Genomic DNA, 21,647 nt, shown 5'->3' on the forward strand with positions numbered 1-21,647 from the left:
CAAATTTTGTTATACAATTCTGGCCATTTGTGGGATTAATAATCAAGCTTATGTCTGAACAAAGGATATCATTCTATAGTGTGTACTCACCTCAATTAAAAGCACTAAGCGTCATTTCTGTCTGCTGCCTCGTTCCTCTGCTATCAGCTATCTCACAAGTTCTCCTGACACCAAGAGAAAAATGGTGACAGGGAAGGGACCTGCAGCAAATTGACAGCTTCAGCTCTGTTCCTGTGAGCTGTGTAGAGGGGTATGTGTCTCTTCCCTCCAATCAGCTCTCAGAGTTCTCCTCACTGAACTCTGCAGAGCGTAATTTCAGCTCTCCGCCCCATTTTCTGAAATATCAGACACGCTTTATAAATTCAGCACTTCGAACAGTTGTAGAGAAGAGAAGACTGCAGATTGAAAGGTACACCTTATTTAGTAGGATTTGTTTTATCTCTATGTATCACCTGAGGCCAGTCACTACCTCAAAAGTTAAAGTCCACACACCTGATGGAGCGGTCTTGCGTGACTCTGAAATGTTTTTGTCCTTTGCTGTGATGTGATCATTAGATAAAGCATTGGATCCTCGTATGGAGTTCCCTTGTGTGCTGATGACATATCCTTTGCTCTGATTCATTCTGGTCTCCAGTTGGTGGCCATTTCAGCACCCACTTACTGTACAGCCAGTTACGGGAACACAAGCTTTGGGAATATTGTTTAGAACACATTTTGCTCAGAATAAGGTAATTTCTTCCCAATGGAAGGATGTAATCAAAAACAATGTAAACAAGTAATGGCAAAACTCAGGCTGGTCTCAATATTTCCTCAAAGTAAAAGTCGACATATGATTCCAAAATGTCAGCTTGTTGGTCCAATCATCTCCCCAGTCACAATAAGCAGATCATGGTGATATCAGAGGATAATCAAGACTAGCTTTATATTGTTTACCCTGCACTTGGACCAACTGTTTTCTCCCACCCATTTGTTTCCCCACTGACTGGCCTGTTTCACACAGGATAGTTGCACAGGGCAGGCCAAGACTGGGGGGTCGCTCCACTCTACAGCTCTGTAGACTGGGTTCACACTATTGTAAATTGGGCGCGGAATCCCCGAATCCAAATTGCATGTCAGGAGCCTGTGACCGGCACTCAATGGTGGCAGTTCACACAGCTCCGGGACAGCTGCGGAGTGAATTGCACAGGAGTCGTGTGCGTCTTCTGGTCCATTTCAGGTCTGAATTCAGCCAAAAATAACATAAAATGGTGAACAGGGATGCACCGGACCCCTGCTGTGAGCCGCTCTGCACTGAAATGTGAACTCAGCCTGAAAGAGTAGAGCTAACTGTGTCAGTATTATGTAGCTTAGTTGTAAAGTAGGTATACGGCAATTGTGGGTGAAAAATGCAAACATAGGGGTTGATTTACTAAAGGCAAATAGACTGTGCACTTTGAAAAATGCAGTTACCCTCTGCAAGTGGAGTTGCTTCAGAGATTGGTAAATGAGGTAAGGCTTCACTTTGAAAAGAGTACCCAATCACATGCAAGGAAAGTTTTAAAAAAATTGCATTTTTGCTTGCACATGATTGGATGATGGGAGTCAGCAGAATTTCTGCTCATTTACTAAGCTCTGGAGCAACTGCAGTTGCATAGTGCAACTGCACTTTGCAAAGTGCACAGTCTGTTTGCCTTTAGTAAATCAACCCCATAGTGCCAACACAGTAATACTGAGGACTCAAGTAAATTGCTCAAGTCAGCAACTTGACTTTGGTGACTGTGCACTAAACCTAGGAGCTGTACCAACTGATGTCAAAGCCAGTGTTGGCTATGCAGAATAATTCTCTTATTTCTGAGGTATGTGACCGAACAAGGCAAGTGAATCCCTTTTATTCTTAGAGAGCTCTACTGTGCTAAAAATTGGCAAATTCTGGGGAGATTTTGGAAAAGTGAAATTGATAAATTTTACTCATTACTACTTAAAGTGGACCCGGACTTTAAAATGTAGATGTGAATGTAGTCCACTTTCCAAGTGCCCCCCACACTCATCATTTCCGAAAAGCAACATAAAAGTTGAAGAAAAAAATCAGTAGGGTGGGGTGGGGGCTTCATAGTATACTTACCTTTCCCTTCAATTTAAGCACCCAGACAAGGGACACTTCATCTATCTTCCATCAAGATCTGGGGAATGTAGAGTACTCCAAATCCCACTAAGAAGACATTCCCAGCACTGTGTTGTAGCATCTCCTCAGAAGAATCTGAGTTTCTTAGGATCGTATTAATGGAGGAATGACATCACCCTTGCACAACTGAGGCTGAAAGAAATGTGAGATTTTTTCCAAGTTTGTGGTTTTGCCCCAGTCTTCTTGTAAAAGAGGATAAATGTACTTTATATATCCAACAAATCATCTTTGTATTAAAGTAAATAAGTAATTACTTACCTGGTGTGGGTAGGTATGTGCCAGAGTCGTCTTATCTTGAGACTTTTTGACTGGAGAAAGATACATGTTGTGTAGAGCACGAGCCAAAGAATAAACTGCTTCATATACTCGATCAGTTAAACCAGGGTTTTGGAAACTAGTGAAATCACTGATACGTTCAGTCCCGGAGCAGTTGCGAAGTAGAGGACATTTATATATACCCATATAGATTGTATTACGGGGTTCATTTGTTGTACAATGTAAATATAACAGCCATATATGTCCTAGTAACCTGTCCTCAGGATGAAAACTATCATAGAAATGCTTCATATCAGGAACAGGAAGAGCAAAAAATTCTAAAGCCAGACTACCTTCAAGAACCTTTCTGTAATGCTCCACAAGAAATGTTTTTGAAGCATATATTGGTCCAAAAATTAAAGTCTTATCATGGAGCTCATCTCTTAGCTTTGCTAAACTATCAGCCATGAATGAAGAAAAGGCCCCACATAGGATTATAACCTGAGCAGATGACCTTCTAATTATCTCAATGTTGTTTTTTAAAATTTCATCTACAGCACTTAGTACAACATACCTTATCTTTATCATGTAGGCAATACAAATGCCCTTTATAGCCAGATACTGGATCAGAAGCTGGGTTTCTACATCACCGCTGTCATCATCAGATGATAGAACTCCAACCCATGTCCAGCCAAAGATTTGTAGAAGACTTGATAGATTTAAATAAATGGCCTTGTTACTCTGAACAGTCCGGAAAAATGATGGGTAGTTATTCTTGTTACTTAATACATAGCTGGTTGCACCATAGCTGATCTACAAAAGAGTTCCTGGATTTCTTAATACAATTGCAACCATATGAAAAACAAAAGTTTTAGAAACAGGGAAATATGACATTGTGCTTAACTTTGCCTCTGAGGATTTTTTTGCCTACCTGATTTTTTTTTATGATTCCTGTATGTTTCCTGTATGTACATTTTAAAGTGAAGAAATAATTGATTTGTCCTTTAATGGTGGATATTATTTTGTCTCGCTATTTTATTTACATATAACTATAAAATGCAATATAAAGGATCCTCAAGGGGGTGAGTTAATACATCTTATTTTATATTTACATTTGTACTCATACCTTTACATATGTCTGGCAAAATTTGTGGAATGTCAGCCATTTTTGCTGATCCAACACCAGAAAAAACAGCATACCAAGTTGAAGCCACAATCCATAACCAAACACTACAATGAAATGGAGACAACAAGGCTTCTGAACAACTACCCCTACAATGGAACTTTTTTTTTTTGGGGGGGGGGCTGAGCAGCAGCACAGAAAATGTATTCCAAATTGACAACAAAATGAATTCAGCATATTATTAGAAACTATTGGGGAAAGAAATGCATTAATCAGCCTAAAAGCTGTGCATGGGGTGCACTGGAACATTCAGACATGAAAATGTTTCTGTAGCAGCAGAAAACAGTAAAGGTTCTAGAGTGGCCATCACAATCTCCTAACCTCAACATCATAGATCTACTTTGGGGACATCTCAGATATCCAGTTCATGCTATAAAATAGGCATGTGCATTTCGTTTCGTTCCGAATCGAAATTCGGACGAATTTTTCATTATTCGGAAATTCGGATGCATCCGAATTTCCGAATTACAAAAGTAAAGAATTTAAACGAATCCGAAAAAAAAACGAACGAATTCGAAAACATATTCGAATCGAATTCGAAAACATATTCGAATCGAATTCGAAAACATATTCGAAAACATATTCGAATCGAATTCGAAAACATATTCGAATCGAATTCGAAAACATATTCGAATTCGAAAAAAATAGAAAACGTTTTTCTAAAAAAAAACAATAAGATAGAATATAAAATAATAAAGCAATAGAATATATATATATAAATATATATATATATATATATATATTTTTTTTTTTTTTATTATTCTCTTCTATTGTTTTTTTATGCTTTTCTTTTCTATTATTTTATATTTTATAATAGTCTTTTCAATTCAAATTCATTCTATACGAAATTCAAACTTCAGAAACCATGTACCGAAATTCGAATTTCGTATAGAATGAATTCGAATTGAAAAGACTATTACAGAATATATAATATATATATATATATATATATATATATTATATATTCTGTAATAGTCTTTTCAATTCAAATTCATTCTATACGAAATTCGAATTTCGGTACATGGTTTCTGAAGTTTGAATTTCGTATAGAATGAATTCAAATTTGAATAGAAAAGATAGAAAACAGAATAGAAGAAAATATAATATATATATTATATTTTCTTCTATTCTGTTTTCTATCTTTCCTATTCAAATTCGAATTCATTTTATAAGAAATTCAAATTTCGGAAGATGGTTTTATATATATATATATATATATATATATATATATATATATATATATATATATATATATATATATATATATATATATGTGTGTGTGTATGTGTATAATATATATATATATATATAACCATATATATAGTTTACTTTTTCAAATTCAGTTATTGTTTTTTTCAAATGCGGTAGAATTTTTTCAAATTTTATAGTTTTTTTCGAATGTGGTAGAAATTGTTCAAATTTGACAGTTGTTTTTGAATGTAGTAAAATTTTTTTTGAATTTGATAGTTTTTTTTGAATGTGGTAGAATTTTTTCGAATTTGACAGTTTTTTTCGAATGTGGTAGAATTTTTTCGAATTTGACAGTTTTTTTCGAATGTGGTAGAATTTTTTCGAATTTGATAGTTTTTTCGAATGTGTTAGAATTTTTTTTCGAATTTTATAGTTTTTTTCGAATCTGGTAGAAATTTTTCGAATTTGAGTTTTTTTTCGAATGTGGTAGAATATTTTCGAATTTGATATTTTTTTCGAATGTGGTAGAATTTTTTCGAATTTGATAGTTTTTTCAAATGTGTTAGAATTTTTTCGAATTTTATAGTTTTTTTCGAATGTGGTAGAAATTTTTCGAATTTGACAGTTTTTTTTCGAATGTGGTAGAATTTTTTCGAATTTGATATTTTTTTCGAATGTGGTAGAATTTTTTCGAATTTGATAGTTTTTTCGAATGTGTTAGAATTTTTTCGAATTTTATAGTTTTTTTCGAATGTGGTAGAAATTTTTCGAATTTGACAGTTTTTTTTCGAATGTGGTAGAATTTTTTCGAATTTGATATTTTTTTCGAATGTGGTAGAATTTTTTCGAATTTGATAGTTTTTTCAAATGTGTTAGAATTTTTTCGAATTTTATAGTTTTTTTCGAATGTGGTAGAAATTTTTCGAATTTGACAGTTTTTTTTCGAATGTGGTAGAATTTTTTCGAATTTGATATTTTTTTCGAATGTAGTAAAATTTTTTTTGAATTTGATAGTTTTTTTTGAATGTGGTAGAATTTTTTCGAATTTGACAGTTTTTTCGAATGTGGTAGAATTTTTTCGAATGTGATAGTTTTTTTCGAATTTGTTAGAATTTTTTCGAATTTGATAGTTTTTTCGAATGTGGTAGAATTTTTTCGAATTTGACAGCTTTTTTCGAATGTGTTAGAATTTTTTCGAATTTGATAGTTTTTTTCGAATACGGTCGAATTTTTTCGAATGCGGTCGAATTTTTTCGAATTCGAATACGAAACGAAACAAATTCCGAAAACGAATGTAATGAATGCAACGAATTTAACTAAACGAATTTAGTTAAATAACGAATCGAAACGAAACGAAACGAATTTTTTCATCCTGCACATGTCTGCTATAAAACCTAAGAATTTACAGGATATGAAGGCGTTTGCCAAGAAGAATGGACAGCTTTACCACATTAGTTTAAAATAGAAAAAAAAATGTTATGACCAGATGTAATCTTCCAGCTCAATTCCTTAGAAAATGGGGACTATACAAAAAGATTTAAAAGGTGTGCTAAATTTAGAATACAAATAGATTTTTTCAGTTGCAATATGCTTGCTATTTACCTCAAAACTATTGGCCTATTCAAAAGAGCATAAAAACTGGGCTGAAAATCTGTACATGCTTTCTTTTTGGGAAATAATAACCCAACTTTTTTGTAAGGTGCAATTTGCTTACTCTGTGGCTCCTATAAAGAGACTAGAGATGGGCCGAACACCCACCTGTTCGGTTTGCAGCAGAACTCCAGAACAAAGGAAAAGTTCTGACCCAAACGGCGAACCCTATTAAAGTCTATGGGACCCGAACTTGAAAAATCAACCCCATTTTGAAGGCTTATATGCAAGTAATTGGCCATAAAAGGGATATGGGGGTCTGGGTACTGGCCTAGGGGGACATGCATCAATGCAAATTTTTTTTCTAAAAACAATTGTTTTCTTCAGGACCAGTCATTTTAATGATGCTTAAAGGACAACAATAAAAATGAAAAAAATACTTTAAATATAGTGCCTGGGGGGTCCCCTTATTATACCTGCAAAGGGGCACATCTGTAGCATGCTTAGAACATGCTGCGGCAAAAAAATTACATTTCTATATCACATTTAAATTTGCTTTCGATTGCAATTGCCGGCTATTGAAAAACAAAATAAGAAATAAATGGCATGGGGTCCCCTTCCCCTTTGGGTCTGGTATGGATTTTAAGGGGAACCCAATAACAAAATTGAGGTTCAAGGGGGAGGGGCGCTCGTCTCCCCCTTTCTTGAGCTGCCAGGCTGCATGCTCGAATAAGGGTCTGGTAAGGATTTATTTTTCATTTTGGGGGGCCCATGGTGTTTTTTAAAAATTTTGGTGTGGGGTTCCCCTTAAAATCAAAATCAATACCAAACCTGAAGAGACCCCACACACCGCGTTTTTTTAATTTTAATTTTTTTTTTACCTGCAATTTTTTTTATTTAATTCAGCTGTCAGTGGGGAAGCTCATTGACAGCTAATGACTCATCGTTGTTAGGGATGCCATGACCGGCTTCCTGGCCACGATCCTTAACAATCAGCTTTTACCGTGCCCTGATTGGGCAAAGCTTTGTGCAGCGTATTGCAGGGCGTTCGGCGGGGTGAACACCCTACAAATTTGGGTGTTCCCCGAATCAGGCGGACAGCCAGTGTTCGGCCCAAACTCATACTCAGGCCGAACTGTTCACCCAACTATAATAGAGATCTGGCCGAATCTTTATTCAGCTTGCTCTCTCCTTCTGGAATTTCAGCCTATCCAATAAAGGCTTAGTAGCATTGTAAAAATGTGTTAAGTAGTTGAAAACCCTTCCATATACCCAGTGAATTTAATAGCATCAGGTGATTCATAGATATGAAACAAACCCTCCTACATAAGTTGCACCTGTTTATCTGCAGATAGAGATGGGCCGAACACCCCTTGATTCGATTTGCGCCAGAACTCTCGAAGTTCACAAAAGTTCAGACCCGAACAATGAACCCTATTGAAGTCTATAGTACCTGAACAGGAAAAAAGCCCTAATTTTGAAGGCTTATATGCAAGTTATTGGCCATAACAAGGGTATGAGGGCATGGGTTTCTGGGGGACATTTACCAATGCAAAAAAACTTTTAAAAAAGATAATTTTTAAAGGAGCCGTGCTTTTAATGATGCTTAACCAGTTGCCGACCGCCTCACGACGATATACGTTGGCAGAATGGCACGGGCAGGCAGAATCACGTACCTGTACGTAATCTGCCTCCCGTGGGCGGGGGGTCCAATCGGACCCCCTCGGTGCCCGAGGCGGTCGGCTTCTGTCCGGGAGCGATCAGACGTGAGGGGGAGGCCATCCATTCGTGCCCCCCCCTCCCGATCGCTCCCAGCAAATGAGAATCTTCCTTTGCCTCTGTATAGTAAACAGAGGCAGAGGAAGTGATGTCATCGCTCCTCGGCTCTGTGTTTTCCGTTCCAGAGCCAAGGAGAGAAGACATCAATGTGAGTGTAAAACACACACAGTAGAACATGTCAGACATACATTACACCCCCCATCACCCCCCCGATCACCCCTCAATCACCCCCCCGTCACACTGACACCAAGCAGTTTTTTTTTTCTGATTACTGCATTGGTGTCAGTTTGTGACAGTTAGTGTGGTAGGTCAGTTAGTGTTAGCCCCCTTTAGGTCTAGGATACCCCCCTAACCCCCCTAATAAAGTTTTAACCCCTTGATCACCCCCCATCACCAGTGTCATTAAGCGATCGTTTTTCCGATCGCTGTATTAGTGTCACTGGTGACGCTAGTTAGGGAGGTAAATATATAGGTTCGCCGTCAGCGTTTTATAGCGTCAGGGACCCCCATATACTACCTAATAAATGTTTTAACCCCTTGATTGCCCCCTAGTTGACCCTTTCACCAGTGATCACCGTATTACTGTTACGGGTGACGCTGGTTATTTCGTTTATTTTTTATAGTGTCAGGGCACCCGCCGTTTATTACCGAATAAAGGTTTAGCCCCCTTATCGCCCGGAGGTGATATAACTTAGGTTTTAGGGTCAGATAGGGTCGGCATCGCCCCAGGCAGCATCAGGTTACAACACCCACACACGCAGAATACACCTCCCTTAGTGATATAGTATCTGAACGGATCAATATCTGATCCGATCAGATCTATACTAGCATCCCCAGCAGTTTAGGGTTCCCAAAAACGCAGTGTTAGAGGGATCAGCCCAGATACCTGCTAGCACCTGCGTTTTGCCCCTCCGCCAGGCCCAGCCCAGCCCACCCAAGTGCAGTATCGATCGATCACTGTCACTTACAAAACACTAAACGCATAACTGCAGCGTTCGCAGAGTCAGGCCAGATCCCTGCGATCGCTAACAGTTTTTTTGGTAGCGTTTTGGTGAACTGGCAAGCACCAGCCCCAGGCAGCATCAGGTTAGTGCCAGTAGCGCTAACACCTACGCTTTCACCGTACACCTCCCTTAGTGGTATAGTATCTGAACGGATCAATATCTGATCCGATCAGATCTATACTAGCATCCCCAGCAGTTTAGGGTTCCCAAAAACGCAGTGTTAGCAGGATCAGCCCAGATACCTGCTAGCACCTGCGTTTTGCCCCTCCGCCCGGCCCAGCCCAGCCCACCCAAGTGCAGTATCGATCGATCACTGTCACTTACAAAACACTAAACGCATAACTGCAGCGTTTGCAGAGTCAGGTCTGATCCCTGCAATCGCTAACAGTTTTTTTGGTAGCGTTTTGGTGAACTGGCAAGCACCAGCCCCAGGCAGCGTCAGGTTAGTGCCAGTAGTGCTAATACCCACGCATGCACCGTACACCTCCCTTAGTGGTATAGTATCTGAACGGATCAATATCTGATCCGATCAGATCTATACTAGTGTCCCCAGCAGTTTAGGGTTCCCAAAAATGCAGTGTTAGCGGGATCAGCCCAGATACCTGCTAGCACCTGCATTTTGTCCCTCCGTCTGCCCAGCCCAGCCCACCCAAGTGCAGTATCGATCGCAAACTGTCACTTACAAAACACTAAACGCATAACTGCAGCATTCGCAGATTCAGGCCTGATCCCTGCGATCGCTAACAGTTTTTTTGATAGCGTTTTGGTGAACTGGCAAGCATCAGCGGCCTAGTACACCCCGGTCATAGTCAAACCAGCACTGCAGTAACACTTGGTGACGTGGCGAGTCCCATAAGTGCAGTTCAAGCTGGTGAGGTGGCAAGCACAAGTAGTGTCCCGCTGCCACCAAGAAGAAGACATACACAGGCCCGTCGTGCCCATAGTGCCCTTCCTGCTGCATTCGCCAATCCTAATTGGGAACCCACCACTTCTGCAGCACCCGTACTTCCCCCATTCACATCCCCAACTAAATGCAGTCGGCTGCATGAGAGGCATTTTCTTTATGTCCTCCCGAGTACCCCTACCCAACGAACCCCCCCCAAAAAGATGTTGTGTCTGCAGCAAACACGGATATAGGCTTGACCCCCGCTATCATTGTCCCTCCTGTCCTGACAATCCTGGTCTTTGCATTGGTGAATGTTTTGAACGCTACCATACACTAGTTGAGTATTAGCATAGGGTACAGCATTGCACAGACTAGGACACACTTTCACAGGGTCTCCCAAGATGCCATCGCTTTTTGAGAGACCCGAACCTGGAACCGGTTACAGTTACAAAAGTTACAGGTGATATATGCTGAAGCATGGGGGCAGCAGGGGCGGAGGAGCGATTTGCTCCTACCTTTTGCGGGAGGATGCCCCCCTGCTTCGGCATATATAAATGGTGCATGTATGCCCATCATTAGAAGTGGGTGGATGAAGGGAGGTATTCTAATGATGGGCATACCCACCGATCAATCTCTTTTTTTCATGCAGCCCACAGGCTGCATGAAAAAAAAAAGATTACAATATATGCCCAACAAGGACCAGCAATGTACTGGTATGTTGCTGGACTTTGAGTGGTTATACCACAATGATGCCTGCAGGTTTAGGTATTATCTTGGTATCATTCTTTTCAGCCAGCGGTCGGCTTTCATGTAAAAGCAATCCTAGTGGCTAATTAGCCTCTAGACTGCTTTTACAAGCAGTGGGAGGGAATGACCCCCCCCCACCGTCTTCCATGTTTTTCTCTGGCTCTCCTGTCCCAACAGGGAACCTGAGAATGCAGCCGGTGATTCAGCCAGCTGACCATAGAGCTGATTAGAGACCAAAGTGGCTCCAAACATCTCTATGGCCTAAGAAACCGGAAGCTACGAGCATTTCATGACTTAGATTTCGCCGGATGTAAACAGAGCCATTGGGAAATTGGAAAGCATTTTATCACACCGATCTTGGTGTGGTCAGATGCTTTGAGGGCAGAGGAGAAATCTAGGGTCTAATAGACCCCAATTTTTTCAAAAAAAGTACCTGTCTCTACCTATTGCTATCATAGGGGATATTTACATTCCCTGAGATAACAATAAAAATGATTTAAAAAAAAAATGAAAGGAACAGTTTAAAAATAAGATAAAAAAGCAAAAAAAAATAAAGAAAAAAAAATTAAAAAGCACCCCTGTCCCCCCCTGCTCTCTCGCAAAGGCGAACGCAAGCGTCGGTCTGGCGTCAAATGTAAACAGAAATTGCACCATGCATGTGAGGTATCACCACGAAGGTCAGATCGAGGGAAGTAATTTTAGCAGTAGACCTCCTCTGTAAATCTAAAGTGGTAACCTGTAAAGGCTTTTAAAGGCTTTTAAAAATGTATTTAGTTTGTCGCCACTGCGCAATTTTAAAGCATGTCATGTTTGGTATCCATGTACTCGGCCTAAGATCATTTTTTTTATTTCATCAAACATTTGGGCAATATAGTGTGTTTTAATGCATTAAAATTTAAAAAAGTGTGTTTTTTCCCAAAAAAATGCGTTTGAAAAATCGCTGCGCAAATACTGTGTGAAAAAAAAAAAATGAAACACCCACCATTTTAATCTGTAGGGCATTTGCTTTAAAAAAATATATATAATGTTTTGGGGTTAAAAGTAATTTTATTGCAAAAAAAAAAAAAATGTTCATGTAAACTAAAAGTGTCAGAAATGGCTTTGTCTTCAAGTGGTTAGAAGAGTGGGTGATGTGTGACATAAGCTTCTAAATGTTGTGCATAAAATGCCAGGACAGTTCAAAACCCTCCCAAAAGACCCCATTTTGGAAAGTAGACACCCCAAGCTATTTGCTGAGAGGCATGTCGAGTCCATGGAATATTTTATATTGTGACACAAGTTGTGGGAAAAAGACAATTTTTTTTTTTTTTGCACAAAGTTGTCACTAAATGATATATTGCTCAAACATGCCATGGGAATATGTGAAATTACACCCCAAAATACATTATGTTGCTTCTCCTGAGTACGGGGATACCACATGTGTGAGACTTTTTGGGAGCCTAACTGCGTACGGGACCCCGAAAACCAAGCACTGCCTTCAGGCTTTCTAAGGACGTAAATTTTTGATTTCACTCTTCACTGCCTATCTCAGTTTCGGAGGCCATGGAATGCCCATGTGGCACAAACCCCCCCCCAAATGACCCTATTTTGGAAAGTAGACACCCCAAGATATTTGCTGAGAGGTATAGTGAGTATTTTACAGACCTCACTTTTTGTCACAAAGTTTTGAAAATTGAAAAAAGAAAAAAACTATTTTTTTTTGTCTTTGTCTTTGTCTTTTGTCTTTTTTTTTCTTGTCTTTCTTCATTTTCGAAAACAAATGAGAGCTGAAAAATACTCACCATGCCTCTCAGCAAATAGCTTGGGGTGTTTACTTTCCAAAATGGGGTCATTTGGGGGGGGGTTGTGCCATCTGGGAATTCTATGGCCTCCGCAACTGTGATAGGCAGTGAAGAGTGTAATCAATAATTTACGCCCTTAGAAATCCTGAAGGTGGTGATTGGATTTTGGAGCCCTGTACACGGCTAGGCTCCCAAAAAGTCCCACACATGTGGTATCCCCATACTCAGGAAAAGCAGCTAAATGTATTTTGGGGTGCAATTCCACATATGCCCATGGCCTGTGTGAGCAATATATCCGTTAGTGACAACTTTGTGCAAAAAAAAAAATTGTCACTTTCCCGCAACTTGTGTCAAAATATAAAATATTCCATGGACTCAACATGCCCCTCAGCAAATATCTTGGGGTGTCTACTTTCCAAAATGGAGTCATTTGGGGTTTTTTTTTGCCATCTGGGCATTTTATGGCCTTCAAAACTGTGATAGGTAGTGAGGAGTGAAATCAAAAATTTACGCCCTTAGAAATCCTGAAGGCGGTGATTGGATTTCGGGGCCCCGTACGCGGCTAGGCTCCCAAAAAGACCCACACATGTGGTATCCCCGTACTCAGGAGAAGCAGCTGAATGTATTTTGGGGTGCAATTCAACATATGCCCATGGCCTGTGTGAGCAATATATCATTTAGTGACAACTGTTTGTAAATTTTTTTTTTGTCATTATTCAATCACTTGGGACAAAAAAATAATATTCAATGGGCTCAACATGCCTCTCAGCAATTTCCTTGGGGTGTCTACTTTCCAAAATGGGGTCATTTGGGGGGGGTTGTACTGCCCAACCTTTTTAACTCCTCAAGAAATGACATAGGCAGTCATAAATTAAAGGCTGTGTAAATTCCAGAAAATGTACCCTAATTTGTAGGTGCTATAACATTTGCGCAAACCAATAAATATACACTTATTGACATTTTTTTTACCAAAGACATGTGGCCGAATACATTTTGGCCTAAATGTATGACTAAAATTGAGTTTATTGGATTTTTTTTATAACAAAAAGTAGAAAATATCAATTTTTTTCAAAATTTTCGGTCTTTTTCCATTTATAGCGCAAAAAATAAAAACGGCAGAGGTGATCAAATACCATCAAAAGAAATCTCTATTTGTGGGAAGAAAAGGACGCAAATCTTGTTTGGGTACAGCATTGCATGACTGCGCAATTAGCAGTTAAAATGACGCAGTGCCAAATTGTAAAAAGTGCTCTGGTCAGGAAGGGGGTAAATCCTTCAGGGGCTGAAGTGGTTATTAAAGTAAAAAAAATACAAATGAAAAAATCCTTTACATATAGTGCCTGGGGGGTCTCCTTAGTCTGCCTGTAAAGTGGTACATCTGTACCGTGTATAGAATCTGCTGCAGCAAAACTGATATTTATAAAGAAACAAAAAGACAAAAAATACATTTAAATTGATTTTCCCTGCAAGCTTTCTTTATTTAGTAAACAATGGCTTGGGGAGACAATCTGTATGATGCACAATTTAGTGCACTGGGAACAAGATTAGAGATTTTTGGGATAAATTCTGGTGTCTCTTTGGCAGGCTTTGGATGGAAATAACAAAGTTTTGCACCACAGTGAGCAAGCCTTATGTGAAGAAACTAAATTATAGTAACACATAGGCCAAGATTAACAATTTTTTTTAGATAAAAGACGCAAAGATGTCAGCCTCTACTTCCAGTCACCACAAAATTGGTACTGAACTGTGTAAACCATAAAATTGGAAAAATGCGGTTCAAGCCTCGCTTTCAAAGCCGTAAATTTGAAAGGCATTGAGCAAAGCATTACCCCACAAATTAAAAATTATGATGTCTAATCAAAATCAGAGACAAAAGGAAATATTTTTATCTTGGTTGGGCAAGAATATTATTGTGGTTATATCAAAATTTCACCTCTAAACTGATAATTGAACCGAGGGTAGATATTAGATACTCCGAACTCCAAATATTGGGCCGCAAAATTAGTCACGCTACCCAGTGCCACCAGAGAGAGCCACGCTACCCAGCATCACCAGAGAGAGCCACACTACCCAGCACCAAGGAGAGAGCCACACTACCCAGTGCCACCAGAGAGAGCCATGCTGCCCAGCACCACCAGAGAGAGAAAGAGCCACTGCCAGGGTACAGACATGCTACACCACTCACCAGAGTCCCCTAACCCCAGAATCGGGGGACCCAGAGTGAGCAATCGTCCAGCTGGAGGGATCACTGCTGTAGTTTTGCTGGGTCTGGTAAGAGGGCCTGTCGGCCATTATCCATTACTTATTCTAGGAACTGTACCACGCCTGCTGTCTCTGAACATGCCAATGTGATAATGACATTGTCGAAAAGGGGCGACGCATGGGCGACCCTAAAATGATGCCCCCCCTGAAAAAAGTTCTGTGGATGCCCATGGTGGGTCTTAGATCATTATGTGGTAAGAAAGACCTAATTATACTCCCTGCCGATAAAGGCGGTAGAATTGTAGTGCTCGATAAAACAGATTACGAGAAAGAAATGCGTAGGATTTTAAGAGATGGAGATACTTATAAGGAATTATCCAACAATCCAACTGCCCCTTTTAAGAAAAAAATTAGAAAAACTCATCACTAGGTATGAGCCGAACACCTCCCGGTTTGGTTCGCGGCAGAACATGTGAACAGACCAAAAAATTGTGCGAACACGCAAACCCCATTAAAGTCTATGGGACTCAAATGTGAAAAATCAAAGATGCAAATTTTAAAGGCTAATATGCAAGTTATTGTCCTAAAAAGTGTTTGGGGACCTGGGTCCTGCCCCAGGGTACATGTGTCAATGCAACAAAAAAAGTTTTAAAAACGGCAGTTTTTTCGGGAGCAGTGATTTTAATAATGCTTAAAGTGAATTAATAAAAGTGAAATATTCCTTTAAATATCGTACCTGGGGGGTGTCTATAGTATGCCTGTAAAGTGGAGTGCTTTTCCCGTGTTTAGAACGGCCTTGTACAAAATTACATTTCTAAAGGAAAAAAGTACATTAAAACTGCTTGCGGCTGTAATATAATGTCCCCCCCCCAGCCCATTAAAGGGCCCTTTGGGTCTGGTATGGATATTAAGGTGAACCCCGCACCCAAATTAAAGAAAAAAGCGTGGGGCCCCCAGGTCCTATATACTCTGAACAGCAGCAGTATACAGGCGGTCCCCGGGTTACAAACAAGATAGGGACTGTAGATTTGTTCTTAAGTTGAATCTGTTTGTAATTTGGAACAGATACATTTTCTAAGTGTAGCTCCAGCCAAAAAATCTATTTAAATCTTTTTGGATAGGGAAGGTTTATCATCACCCCTGTAACATTTGTTTTGCTGTATGTGCCCCTGTTCAGAAGATTTCACCTCACTTTCTGTCCCAATGAGAATTGGATTTTGAAAATGTTGGGTTGGGCATAAAAATTGGGCCTTAGTCGGTGGTGGCACAACACTGTAACCCCGCACAGATACTCTTGGGTGCAGGAACGGGCCCTGCTGTGAAATATTACATCAAAAATTGTAATTACATGCCCCTGTTAAAAAGGGGCATAAAAATTGGGTCTTTGGCAGTGGTGGTGGTGGCACAACACTGTAACCCCTCACAGATACTCTTGTTGGGCGCAGGAACGGGCCCTGCTGTGAAATATTAGATCAAAAATTGAAATTACACTCCCCTGTTAAACAGAGGCAGAAAAAATGGGTCTTATGCCCTGTACACACGACAGGATTTTCCGATGGAAAATGTGTGATATGACCTAGTTGTCGGAAATTCCGACCGTGTGTAGGCTCCATCACACATTTTCCATAGGAATTTCCGACACTCAAAGTTTGAGAGCTTTGCGTGCTCAACTAGACTATCTGTGAGGGGTTGCAGTGTTGTGGCACCACTACCAGTGCTGAAGGCACAATTTTTCTGCCCCTGTTTAACATGGGCGTGTAATTCCAATTGTTGAGCACAGGAACAAGCCCTGCTTGCTATAAAATTTTCCGACAACAAAATCCGTTGTCGGAAATTCCAATCGTGTGTACACAAATCCGACACAAAAAGTGCCACGCATGCTAAGAATAAATTAAGAAACGAAAGCTATTGGCTACTGCCCCATTTATAGTGCTGATGTACGTGTTTTACGTCACCACGTTCAGAACGATTGGATTTTCCGACAACTTTGTTTGACCGTGTGTATGCAAGACAAGTTCGAGCCAACATTAGTCAGAAAAAATCCATGGATTTTGTTGTCGGAATGTCCGATCAATGTCCGACTGTGTGTACAGGGCATTAGGCAGTGGTGGTGGTGGTGGAGGCACAACACTGTAATCCCTCACAGATACTCTTGTTGGGTGCAGAAACGGGCCCTACTGTGAAATATTAGATCAAATATTGTAATTACACGCCCCTGTTAAACAGGGGCAAAAAAATTGGGTCTTAGACAGTGGTGGTGCCAAAACACTATAACCCCTCACAGATTCTGTTGTTGAGCGCAGGAATGAGCCCTGCTGTGAAATATTAGGGCAAATCTTGTAATTACATGCCCCTGTTAAACAGGGGCAGAAAAATAATGCGAACCCCGTTAAAGTCTATGGGACTCGAACGTGAAAAATCAAAGATGCCAATTTTAAAGGCTAATATGGGTCTTAGGCAGTGGTGGTGGTGGTGGCACAACACTGTAACCCCTCACAGATACACTTGTTGGGCGCAGAAACGGGCCCTGCTGTGAAATATTAGATCAAAAATTGAAATTACACTCCCCTGTTAAACAGGGGCAGAAAAAATTGGGTCTTATGCCCTGTACACACGATAGGATTTTCCGATGGAAAATGTGTGTTATGACATAGTTGTCGGAAATTCCGACCGTGTGTAGGCTCCATCACACATGTGCTCAACTAGAGTATCTGTGAGGGGTTACAGTGTTGTGGCACCACTACCAGTGCTGAAGGCACAATTCTTCTGGCCCTGTTTAACATGGGCGTGTAATTCCAATTGTTGAGCGCAGGAACGAGCCCTGGTTGCTATAAAATTTTCCGAAAACAAAATCCGTTGTCGGAAATTCCGATCGTGTGTACACAAATCCGACACACAAAGTGTCACGCATGCTCAAAATAAATTAAGAAATAAAAGCTATTGGCTACTGCCCCATTTATAGTCCCAAAGTATGTGTTTTACGTCACCACGTTCAGAACGATTTGTGTGACCGTGTGTATGCAAGACAAGTTCGAGCCAATATCCGTCAAAAAAATCCATGGATTTTGTTGTCGGAATGTCCGATCAAATACTCTTGTTGGGTGTAGGAACGGGCCCTGCTGTGAAATATTAGATCAAAAATTGTAATTACACTCCCCTGTTAAACAGGGGCAAAAAAATTGGGTCTTAGGCAGTGGTGGTGGTGCCAAAACACTGTAACCCCTCACAGATTCTGTTGTTGAGTGCAGGAATGAGCCCTGCTGTGAAATATTAGAGCAAATGTTGTAATTACATGCCCCTGTTAAACAGGAGCAGAAAAATTGGGCCTTAGGCGGTGGTGGTGGCGGTGGTGGCACAACACTGTAAAATCTCACAGATACTCTTGTTGAGTGCAGGAGCGGGCCCTGCTGTGTAAATATTAGAGCAAATATTGTAATTACATGCCCCTATTAAACAGGGGCAGAAAGTTTGTGCCTTTGGCACCGGTGGTGGTGCCACAACACTGCTACCCCTCACAGATACTCTAGTTGAGCGCAAGAACGAGCCCTGCTGCAAAATATTACAGCAAAAATTGTAATTACTGTACACACCCCTGTTAAACAGAGGCAGAAAAATTGGGCCTTAGGCAGTGGTGGTGGTGCCAAAACACTGTAACCCCTCACAGATTCTGTTGTTGAGCACAGGAATGAGTCCTGCTGTGAAATATTACAGCAAAAATTGTAATTACTGTACACACCCCTGTTAAACAGGGGCAGAAAAATTGGGCTTTAGGCACTGGTAGTGGTGCCACAACACTGCAACCCCTCACAGATACTCTAGTTGAGCGCAAGAACGAGCCCTGCTGCTAAATATTACGGCAAAAATTGGAATTACACACCCCTGTTAAACAGGGGCAGAAAGATTGTGCCTTCAGCACCGGTGGTGGTGCCACAACACTGCTACCCCTCACAGATACTCTAGTTGAGTGCAAGAACGAGCCCTGCTGCGAAATATTACAGCAAAAATTGTAATTACTGTACACACCCCTGTTAAACAGGGGCAGAAAAATTGGGCCTTAGGCAGTGGTGGTGGTGCCAAAACACTTAACCCCTCAAAGATTCTGTTGTTGAGCACAGGAATGAGCCCTGCTGTGAAATATTAGAGCAAACATTGTAATTACATGCCCCTGTTAAACAGGGGCAGAAAAATTGGGCCTTAGGCGGTGGTGGTGGCGCTGGTGGCACAACACTGTAAAGCCTCACAGATACTCTAGTTGAGTGCAAGAACAAGCCCTGCTGCGAAATATTACAGCAAAAATTGGAATTACATACCCATGTTAAACAGGGGCAGAAAAATTGTGCCTTCAGCACTGGTAGTGGTGCCACAACACTGCAACCCCTCACAGATACACTAGTTGAGTGCAAGAACGAGCCCTGCTGTGAAATATTGCAGCAAAAATTGTAATTACTGTACACGCCCCTGTTAAACAGGGGCAGAAAAATTGGGCCTTAGGCACTGGTGGTGGTGCCACAACACTGCAACCCCTCACAAATGCTCTAGTTGAGCGCAAGAATGAGCCCTGCTGCAAAATATTACAGCAAAAATTATAATTATACACCCCTGTTAAACAGGGGCAAAAGAATTGGGCCTTAGGCACTGGTGGTGGTGCCCTGAAACAAAAATGTTCTTAGAAGCTATCAACATGAACATTGAGGAGGAATAGGATAGTCACTCAGAATAACAGGATAGTCACCCAGCATAGGAAGTTTTCAAGGGATCTCACGTTCATAGAAAAATTAATCAGTTACATCAGCATCAGGTGCTTGGTAGCTGGTGATCCAAGACTGATTCATTTTTATGAAGGTGAGCCGATCAACTGAGTATGTGGACAGGCACACTCTGTGATCGGTTACAAAGCCTCCAGCAGCACTGAATGTTTGTTCCAAAAGAACGCTGGATGCAGGACAGGGCAGTAGTTCGATTGCATATTGTGCAAGCTCTGGCCAGTGATCCATCCTCAAGACCCAGTAACCCAGTGGATTTTCGGTTGGAAAGGTCAAGTCTGATCTTGCCCCTAGGTATTCCTGCACCATGTAAATCAGACGCTGTCGATGGTTGCTGAAACCGATCAGACCTTGGGGCTGCAGACTAAAGAATTGTCTGAATGCATCGGTCAGACAGCCACCTTCTCCACCGCTCCTTCTGTGACTGACCGAAGCCTCAGCAACACGTTGTCCAGGAGGACCAGGAAATTGTAACCTCCCAGGCTCTGGAAACGAATTGCACAAACCTTTCTGCAAGGCCTCCTGAACATGTTTCATCCTCTGCTCTCTCTGCGAATGGCTGGATAAATTCCGCAACCTTACCCTTATAATGTGGATCAAGAAGGGTTGCCAGCCAGTAATGATTCCTCTCCTTGATACCAGGAATCCAAGGGTCCTTTTGCAGGCTTTGCAGGATCAGGGAGGCCATGCAACGAAGGTTTGCTGAGGCATTCGATCCTCTGGGTCACTAAGGATGACATGATCCACAGCCACCTCCTCCCAGCCACGTACAAGTCCATGGGTTTCTGGGGATCCCTTGAAGACTGCTGCTGATGCTAAGTGCTAGGCTCCACCTCCATGCTGACACAATTCTCCTCCTCCTCCTCCTCCTCTTCTTCCTGTGTGATTGGTGGGCCCAAAGGAATACTGTCAGATTAAAGGGGGCCTTGAGAGGTAAGGAAATCCTCCTCTTTCTCCCTCTGTTCTGCCTTATGTGCCCTGTCCATTATTCCATGTAGCTTGTGCTCCAACAGGAAGACAAGAGGGACAGTATCAGGGAACATGGGTCAAGTGTCGCTGTCGGAGAGCGGAGAGGAGGTTGGTGCCATTGTTGCATTCCTGCCTAAAGCTGGCATGGCGTCAACCACCTCTGAGTCTGCTCTTGCAGAGCTGACAGAATCTCTGCCCCAGTGTGGCTCCTGTTCCCTAAGCAGACCAACTCAAGCACCGCATGGCATCTGTTTGCCTGAGTGCGTGTGTATCCCCTAGAACGCCTACGGAGCACCGCTGGTTCAGCGGAGAAATCTACAGAGGAAGAGGCCATAGAGGAAGAAGAAGAGGGGGGGTGGAGGAGAGAGGTGTGGCAGAATTACCACTACTAGCATTTTAAAACAAGCTCCAACAATACTGCACCCTGTCCTGCATCGTTCCCAGCTGCCAGCAGACTTACCCAGTGTGCCGTGAAAGAAAGGTAACGTCCCTGTCCATGCCTACTGGACCATGAGTCAGCGGTAATATGCACCTTACCGCTGCCCACCCTGTCCAACAAGGCCCCAGGAAGACGCTCGGTATTGCAAAACATGTAGGGCGGTGCGTTGTGCTGACGCAATCACGCCGCATGTGACCTGGTACACGGGTGTTTTTTATTGTTTGTTTTAGCTAGCTGGCTTTTTATCTATCCATGCACCTTTATACAATATTTCTGTGCAATATTCCTGTATATAACCTCTGTACATGTTGTCTTATGAGCTTTTGCTTATCTAGTTAACATTAAAGATTTTGAATTTTAACTTACTACATGACTGGAGTCCCTTTCTGTCTGCTCACTCATGGCTGGGAGCCCGAGTGTGCTTCTCTTTTCAGACTGGGGATATCCAGCTGCTAAGCATTTACTGCTATTTGGCGAAATCCTCGCAGACCGCTCAAGGCAACCAAAGGACTCGAGATACCAGAGTATTCAAGTGTCCCCGCAGAGGGCTGCTCGTATGACCCCGCTCTTGAGTGGGTCCACCGGTTCCTTTAAGGGTTATCACATACAGAGTTTACATCGAGCTGTCTTTCATTTGTGGACATTTTAAGGCTGAATATCTGGACCTTGACACCTGCTGTGGATTATAACTCACATA

The 21,647-nt window shown here is 41.4% G+C and overlaps 1 protein-coding gene across 1 annotated transcript in view; it reads right to left on the reverse strand.

Annotated features, from left to right (window-relative positions):
* The window catches only part of LOC141141100 (vomeronasal type-2 receptor 26-like), a 166,324-nt gene that overhangs the window by 42,994 nt on the left and 101,683 nt on the right, over positions 1-21,647 (reverse strand). The window contains exon 2 of the mRNA XM_073628810.1: positions 2,420-3,229. Coding sequence (XP_073484911.1) covers positions 2,420-3,229 — 810 coding nt within the window. The remainder of the gene's footprint in view (positions 1-2,419; positions 3,230-21,647) is intronic.

This window comes from Aquarana catesbeiana, linkage group LG04 (genome assembly GCF_042186555.1).
Source record: "Aquarana catesbeiana isolate 2022-GZ linkage group LG04, ASM4218655v1, whole genome shotgun sequence".
NCBI classification, from domain to species: domain Eukaryota; kingdom Metazoa; phylum Chordata; class Amphibia; order Anura; family Ranidae; genus Aquarana; species Aquarana catesbeiana.